This window comes from Lepidochelys kempii, chromosome 3, assembly GCF_965140265.1.
Source record: "Lepidochelys kempii isolate rLepKem1 chromosome 3, rLepKem1.hap2, whole genome shotgun sequence".
Classification (NCBI taxonomy): domain Eukaryota; kingdom Metazoa; phylum Chordata; order Testudines; family Cheloniidae; genus Lepidochelys; species Lepidochelys kempii.
Window position 1 is genome coordinate 101,199,696 of NC_133258.1, and position 8,971 is coordinate 101,208,666.

Below are 8,971 nucleotides of genomic sequence, written 5' to 3' on the forward strand. Positions count from 1 at the left end.
TTTTCTCAATTGCGCCATGCGCAAAAACAGTTTGTGTTATAGCCATAAATTATTAAGAGCAAGAAAATCTGCCTTCTTAGTTTGGTGAGGCCCATATTCCAATTTGCTAGTAGTTTTTGTGTGAAGGCCTCTACTAGTGACTTCTGCAGAGAAATAACATTCACAAACTGCTGTAGCTGTTACCAGGGCCAGCTGCTACGGTTGCAGCTACTGCTCTGTGGCTGGATTAGTTGGTATGAGGGGTATTGCTCTGTCACAGGCACGGCTGGACGTTAATGCTGTTACTATCACATTAACACTATCTGAGATGTTAGATTCACAGCTTGTGATGATTTGGTACAACAAACTAGTAGGGTGGTTCTTTTGTTTTGGTTGCATGTGCTACCCCATGGAGATGCTCCAGGACTGGCCTCAGTGCTTTGAGGAAGCCAGAATCATGCACCACTTCTCTCTTTCACTGTTCCACTCCCACCCTGTAAAAACACAATTGGGGATATTCAGCTAAAACTCCAATAATGGGTTATATTTTCACCTCCTTGAATAAATAAATTGCCCAATCCTCAAGCTTCAATGTGAGCATCCTGTGTGTCAGCAGCTAATCCCTAGAGCACATGCTTAGTGCTGGCCCCAGACAATTGGCCTTAAAAGCATATCCTTTGGCCTCCCACCATTGCTCCAACCTTCCCACAGTTTATGTGAAACTTACAGACACCCTCACTCCCTAACTTAATGCTAGCGCTGCCTACTGCAAGTACTTCCTGGAGAAGGACGTGTAAAAATTCTCTGCTGGAAAGAGGCCCAAAACAGCAGTGACATGGACAAGTGGAAGCCTGGTTGAGAAGCGCTATTAGGACTGTAGTAATGGGTCCCACTGAAGTCAGTGGCAAAACTTGTTGACTTCAGAGGGTGCAAAAATCAGGCTCTTCAGAAAAGAAACATTTGATAGTGAATGAAATTAATGAACCCTTTTAACCTCATTTGCTTTTATTGCAATCCAGTATTGTATGGGCTTCAATTAACATTTGTGTTGGCTTCAGGTCAGGTGGTTTGAAAGCCTTTGAGTTGAGGCTTATTAGAACCCTTAAAATCAAATGAAGCCAGAGAGCTACATTCAGCTTTGTTCATTGCAATGGGAGGTTTTGTAAAGTTTAATAAGGCTTCTTGAGAGTTCAGAACCCAGCAGGTGAGCAGATGTCCCAAAACCCAACCAAACCTACACAACCCAATCCTGAAAAGTATGTACAGCGGTCAGGTGTGCAGGGAAGGAAGGAGTAGGTACACAGCACTAGCACCAGCTGAGAACATTACTCAGCTACCCGCCAGCCTGTCTGGAAACAATCAGGATAGTGGCTCCCAGCAATTTAGCCTGGCAAGTGGGCCACCTGGGAATTAATCCTATGAACTTGTGCAGTTCTGGATTTGTATATGCCATTACTAAACCATCTTACCTCCTGATATAATATGTTATGCCACCCAGTAATCATAACCCCAACAACATTCAACATTTCAGGGAGAGGCATAGTTACCTTTTCCCCAGTGTAACCTAAATAATAATATTATATATTCCTTAGATAGTTCAATTAGATGTGCATGATGCCTCCTAAAATCAGACTAATACAGAGTCCCTGCCATGAAGAACTTACAATACACATCAAATGGTTATAAAAGTATGGACGCATACAGCTGTCAATCCTTATGGTTACTTTTATCTGTACTACAGTAGCACCCAATGCACGACATTAGTCAGGCTCAGGGACTCATTATGCTGGGTGCTGGACAAAACATTGAATAAAAGACATGATGAAACAGTGGATGTAATACTAAAAAGGGATGAGGGTAGGAGAATCAGGGAAACAATAAGAGCATGGATTTACATATGCCAGCTATGAGCTCAGCAAGATGATTTGTAGTCAGCTATTAATATTTAAACCAAATTCTTCCTTCATCATAAAACATCAGGGTTGGAAGGGACCTCAGGGGTTGTCTAGTCCAACCCCCTGCTCAAAGCAGGGCCAATCCCCAATTTTTGCCCCAGATCCCTCAATGGCCCTGTCAAGGACTCACAAACCTAGGTTTAGCAGGCCAATGCTCAAACCACTGAGCTATCCCTCCCCCCTCAACTGGGATCCACTCTATACCCTGGTCTATACTAGGACTTTAGGTCGAATTTAGCAGCGTTAAATTGATGTAAACCTGCACCTGTCTACACGATGAAGCCCTTTATTTCGACTTAAAGGGCTCTTAAAATCGATTTCTTTACTCCACCCCTGACAAGTGGATTAGCGCTTAAATCGGCCTTGCCGGGTCGAATTTGGAGTACTGTGGACACAATTCGACGGTATTGGCCTCCGGGAGTTATCCCAGAGTGCTCCATTGTGACTGCTCTGGACAGCACTCTCAACTCAGATGCACGATTGTTTGCCATTGCTCTGATGCAGGGAGGGGCGACTGACGACATGGCTTACAGGGTTGGCTTAAAGGGAGCTAAAATCAAGAAAGGGGGTGGCTTTACATCAAGGAGTATTTCAGGCAGGACTTCACGGAGGGTTCCAATAAGAAATGGTGCACCTAAGTTATTGTTCTTATTGGAACAAGGAGGTTAGTCTGGCCTCTGATTGATACATGGCTAGATTTACCTCGCTGCACCTTCTCTGTGAGTGACTGCAGTGTGACCTAGAGGAATGAGTCCCCTAGACGGGGGAGGAGGGGGGGAAGCAAATGAATACAGAACAAATCTGGTCTATTTCTTGTTTTGATCCACTCCATCTATCTTTTACATCTTTGGCTGGCAGCAGACAGTGCAGAAGGACCGCATGCCATCCACATCTCATGGCTGCTCGGCAGAAGATGATGCAATAGGACTGCTAGCAATCCATATCACCTGCCTGCTCACCATAAGATGGTTCAATAGGACTGTCTGCAGGACTAAAGAGAATGACTTGATCAAGTCACTCCAAATTTAGTCCCTGCGGCCATGTCTGCCCAGGCACTCCTGATCGACCTCACACAGGCAACCAGGAGCATCTTGGACATGACGATGATGGCAACCAGTCCTATTGTACCCTCTGCTGCCACAAGGCAATGGGATGCTGCTGCTGTGTAGCAATGCAGTACCGCTTCTGCCAGCACCCAGGAGACATACGGTGACAGTGAGCTGAGCGGGCTCCATGCTTGCCGTGGTATGGCGTCTGCACAGGTAACTCAGGAAAAAAGGTGCGAAACGATTGTCTGCCCTTGCTTTCACGGAGGGAGGGAGGGAACGGGGGCCTGATGATATGTACCCAGAACCACCCGCAACAATGTTTTAGCCCCATCAGGCATTGGGCTCTCAACCCAGAATTCCAATGGGTAGCAGAGACTGCGGGAACTGTGGGATAGCTACCCACAGTGCAACACTCTGGAAGTCGACTCTAGCCTCGGTACTGTGGAAGCGCTCCGCCGAGTTAATGCACTTAATGCGCTTAGAGCATTTTCTGTGGGGACACACACACTCGAATATATAAAACCAATTTCTAAAAAAAAGACTTCTATAAATTCGACCTAATTTCGTAGTGTAGACATACCCTATGAATCCTCTCCCTTGAAATTGGTTCCATCCCATATCCTCCATCACAACACATGCTAACAACCTGTCTTCCTTTATGACATCCCACCAGTCCTTCTTGGGCCAGCCTCTCTGTCTTTTCCATTCAGTTCCTGATCTCCTGGACTTTCTTACCCAGATAGATGCCAGGACTATGCTTTAGGTGACTGTGACAGGTTGGACCCCCCTTCTGGGATGCCACCCGATGCACTGGGATTTCACTGAGCCCACCTGCTCCACTAGCCTGGGCTCCCTCTCCCTGTTTTACTGAATCAGGCTCTCCAGCCTCTGGCAGCACACACACAGGTAGGGAGCACCAGCTATAGAATCAAACAGAGACTGCAAACAATTCTCTATGGGAAGATTCAGCTAGGAAATTGCCCAGTACTTAAGTGCAGCTTCCCTCTGGAAAATACACCCAAGATAATATTGTCTTGCGCTGTATAGAAAGATCTGCACAGCGCAAGCTCATAAAAATTCACCCTCTCCTTCAATGTGAAGAGAGATATGCTCAACTTCTCCCCTCCCCCCCCGGTTATAAATGGCACAAACTGGGTTATATTATAAACAAGAAATAAGTTTATTAACTATAAAAGGTAAATCTTAAGTGATTATAAGGGATAGCAAACAGAACAAAGCAGATTACTAAGCAAATAAAACAAAACATGCACACTAAGCTTAAGTTCTTAAAGAGACTGGTTTCAAGTTGCAGAGTTTCTGTAGCTTAAAGTTCCAGTCATCTCTTCTTACACACTGGACCCCTGTCTCAATCTGGACTCACCCCTGCCTTTCCCCTCAGGTTAGTTCCTTTGTCTCTTCATGTATTTTCAGGATGATTGCTTATTACCTGGTGAGCATTCTCCCAAGTACACACACAGTTTTAAGTGTTACATAGTCAATATTCCTATCTTCAGATACAGAAACGATACATGCATGCAGCTTGGATAATCACGTTTAGTAAATTATAACCTTTCCAATGATATCTTACAAGACCCATCTTGTATAAAAATGTATCTTAGTTAGGCCATATTCAAATCATAACAATATTTCTATGAAGAATATGGAGTGTCACGCCACAGTGACCAAACCATCTGAGCCTGCAATCCTTCATTTGTTCATTTATGGGTGTTACTTAGAGCATGGCTCTAACATACACACACATTCCTTGTATGGTCTTTCTTGCTTACACCACTCATCAATCTCAATATTCGCATTTCTGTGTAATAGATAATTTCCTAAAGCAATTATAAGCTACTTATCAACATATAAACCAAATAAATATCAGAAGTCTCTCCTGGCTACATCCCTAGCCTTTGTCGGTTGAGTTTCCTGTGGGCTTCATGGTAGAAGTTGGTCTTGAGGGAGGATTTGAAGGATGCTAAGATAGTGGTGGCCTTATGGTCTAGTTCAGAGCAGATGAGTTCATTGCTTGGTGATTGGCTGTAGATGTTTTTCAGGGAACTGTTACCAGAAGACCATCCTCAACCCTCTATATTTTGTAAAAGATTCCATTGAAGAACAATGCTTCATAGTGTTTCCAGTTTTTTCCCCAAGGGCCACATCATGACCCTTGCTGTGCACTTATGCAGGGAAGTATCATGACATAATGAGGCCCCTTTCTTCCCTGCACTGGCTATCTATATCTCAGATAGCAACTCGGGGATGGGGAGGACATTCGCTGTGGGCTCCCTACAATCCCTACTGTGCAGGTGAGTAAGAAGTGGGTGGACAGGAGTAAGGAGGACCCACCCTGCCTCTCTCTCTCTCTCTCTCCAGTGTGACAGCCATCTTATCTGAGCCATCAGGGAGAAGGAAGTAAGCTGCACCAAAAAAAAAAAAAAGGGGGGGGGGGGTTGTTTCCTCTATAGAGTAAGGAAGAAAAGGGGGTTGATTTTTTACTCTTCAATTATCAGTTAATTTATCTGTTATTAGTTACTTTCTTAATAATTTATAAATGCATGTAAAGCAATGAAATATTCATACTATCATTGGAGATAAAAACCTTCACTAACACATTTGGCCAGCTGCAGTATAATCCAGTAATTGTTTATTTTAGTTAGTTTGGGGGGATACAGATTTACAAAATGTCAGCGTAACAATAATAGAATAAAAGAGACAACAGGGAGTATTGATAGTTTGGTCTGGTGAAAGGTAGCATCATTTTAATTTACCAATGAAACAATAATAGGCAACTTGCATTCTCCTTATCCTAGGTGTTGTACAAAACACGGAGTACGAGACAAGATGCAACAAATGGCACACACTTTTCCTATCCATATGAGTACAGGACTTGATACTGTAATCATTTACTACTGCGTATAGCTCTTACTGTAGAGTCTAGGTGCACTGACTGCTCAGTAATGACTGTGTCCAGTAGTAAGTATTACTCCTTGCAGTGTTTGCAAGATCAGGCCTGAGCTATTATTTCTGTTTCAGTTTGGTAGCATGATATTCATTTTAGCATAGCAGTGTCATATTTTAAAAGCGGACAAAAAATGTCTTAATCAACAATTTTTTGTTGCCATTTGTTAAAATAACAATACCTCTTAGCTAAAACATGTAGTCTCTACACCTTTTACATTGTTCATTTTATGTAACAGAATAGTATCATCTGCTTGCAACCAGTAGAGGACACTGGGTAATACAACTTGCAATGATTTTCAGATTCTAACCTCTAGATGTTCAATGTTGCTTCTGAGTTCTGTTTGCTAAAGTTCACTTACCTTTGGAACTGTTTTGATACCATTTATCATTAGGATCTTAAAATTATCACTTAAGAAATATTAATATATATATACTGAAAGGAGAATAGCTTTATGATAAAAGCTATGGTCTTTCATCTTTGGGTCATCAGTGGAAATCCAAAAGGAAAGCCCTTTGTTGCTGTGCTTACAGGGCAGCAGGTTTCACAAACCCCAGTTCAGCAACAAAATCTGTTGAGCGCTTGCTTTACAAAAATGTGAGACAGGCCTTCCAAAAAAACCCAGTGCTTAGTGTATCAGAATTACTTGATTTCTCTGCACAAAGTGATTGAACGTTCTTTTAAACTGCAAGCTTCCTCTTTACTTGTGTGTATTGTAAAGAGCTCAGAACATCCTAAGTGCTAAATAAATCATTAATCATAATAACCAAAGCACTAAGCCTAATTTGGGGCAAGTTCCAGTCTGTACTGAGACAAAGTTTAACGTACCACAGTTTGCTACCTGAACCAGTCTTCACAAGTGGGTAAACAAACAGCTCTTGATTTTCTTCTCTTTTAGCTGCTATTTTTGTAAGCACAATCTCCAGCCAATTGCTAAATGTAGCGAGTGCAAAAATTCTAAGTATGTTATTCTAAAAATAATTGAGTCCTGGAAGAGTCCTCTTGGAAAACTTTGCCAAATAGAATCAGCTTTAGTGCTCTGCGAAACCACATGTAAAGAAATGCATACACTAAGGGGTTAAATGTAGAATTCAGGTAACCAAACCACATCAATGCATCAAGAAGAATAGGTGGTGTTGAGTAATTCATAAAGGGGTCGGTGGCAGTACAGAAGAAAAACGGAGACCAGCATATGAGAAAAACACCCATCACTATGCCTAATGTCTTTGCAGCTTTCCTTTCTCTACTTGGTGAAATGTGGTGCTTCATCTCAAATCTGATTTGTGTTTGGCTAGCTGCATCTTTAATGGATCTTGCCTGCCTCTTAGCTATAGCATATATTTTCCCATAGATGCACAACATAACAAATGCAGGGATGTAGAAGGAAATCATGGAGGACACCACACCTGAAGTTTCGCTAAAGAAGACAAAGCAGCCGCCAACACAGTGGATATGATTATAGAAAATCTCTTCTGCTCCTTTTAAGTTTAGCTCCAGAAAGATCATCCCAAAGGCAAAAATGGCAGGGACGGTCCAACTTATGACGATCATGACCACTATGATGCAAGTATTTATCTTAGATTTGTATCTCAGTGGGTCACACACAGCACAGTAGCGATCAATAGAAATGAAGGAAAGATGGAAAATGGAGGCTGTGCTGAGCATAATGTCTATGCTAGTATGGATTTTGCAGAAGAGTTCTCCAAAGTACCAGCAGTTCTCCACAGACCTCACCATGCTGTAAGGCATGATGAAGCACCCCAACAAAAAGTCAACAGTGGACATGGAAAGGATCAAGAAATTTGTAGGCGTATGGAGCTGCTTGAAGTGCGCTATTGAGACGATAACCGTCAGATTTCCAGCCAACGTGGCCATGATGATGCACACCATTAAGATATACATGGACATACGGATATTGCTTGACCAGTTGCTTTTTATGCAGGAGCCATTTACAGATTCACAGCAAAACTGCATCTTTCCTGAGATCTCAAACCCACTTAAGTACGTTGTAGTCTCAGCCGGCTGGATGTTGCACAGGCAACTTTTGCCCTAATGCTGAAATGCATTTAGAGTTATTTATTGCTTTCCTGGGTATTCATCCAGCTGAGGTAACTGCAGAGAGAAAAAAAGAAAATAATAAACATATTAATCTACCAGAACTTTTAGAAAATTAATTTTATTTAATTCATTAAGGTCTTGGAGGGGATAAAAGTGTAATTCTGTTTCAAAACCAGTTTAATCATTAGATTTTTTCTGAACTGAGACTCTCCTTGGGATGAATCATGGCCCGGCTAATGCAACAGCACACCTGTTGGCCCCCCCTTATCCACCAGCTACCCGTATCATGAATAGCAGAAGCTCCACAGAGCTGCCTCAGGAAATGTACATTTTAGCAGATATAGATCTCTCCCTGCAGCAGTAAGGAGACTGGAGATATCCTCCAGATTTTCTTTTTTTAAAACTGTTTTTGTTTTAAGTTGTATCTTTCTTTCAACAGTTCTTTTAAAGAAGAGTCAGTGTCGTAGAATACTCACATTCCTCCTGAATACTGTTTGGTTTAGATTCTGCAGCCCATTTGGCAGCAGCTTCTTGGAGACATAAATCAAAGATATAGACGTCAAAGTGGACAGGCCAGACACACAGATGGTAACATCTGGAGAGAACAGGAACTTTCCACTAAGTCAAGGAAGATTCTGATCTGGCAACAAATACTCTCAGATCTGCATCGAGTAAATATCACTTACCTACAGTCACATCCTCCCTCTGTCCATCAGTCCTGTTCTCCCTCCCAGCCTGCCTATCCCTGGATGCTTTGGTTGGTTGCTATGCTGACACTAGTTCCCAGGACTCTTCTCTTTCCTTCTGGCTATGATCAGTGTAGCCTATAGGGCTAGCCTGCTTGCTTGCCTATATATCTTTTCTTATGGGTTTGATTATTTGTTTTATAATAATAGGTTTATAGATTTATATTAGAGTATTTTTGGCTGTAACGCAAGGGACCTACAGGCCACATTCTGTATGTTGAG

The 8,971-nt window shown here is 42.3% G+C and overlaps 1 protein-coding gene across 1 annotated transcript; it reads right to left on the reverse strand.

The window, feature by feature from the left end:
- Positions 1 to 5,678: 5,678 nt before the first annotated feature.
- On the reverse strand, positions 5,679 to 7,946 carry TAAR1 (trace amine associated receptor 1). The gene has a single exon (XM_073335204.1). The coding sequence runs from the start codon at positions 7,917 to 7,919 to the stop codon at positions 6,912 to 6,914; it is 1,008 nt and encodes a 335-aa protein (XP_073191305.1). The 5' UTR covers positions 7,920 to 7,946; the 3' UTR covers positions 5,679 to 6,911.
- Positions 7,947 to 8,971: the final 1,025 nt, after the last annotated feature.

What these genes read in the sequence shown, in the direction of transcription:
- TAAR1 (XM_073335204.1), bottom strand. Translation starts at nt 7,919, where the DNA reads ATGCAGTTTTGCTGTGAATCTGTAAATGGCTCCTGCATAAAAAGCAAC.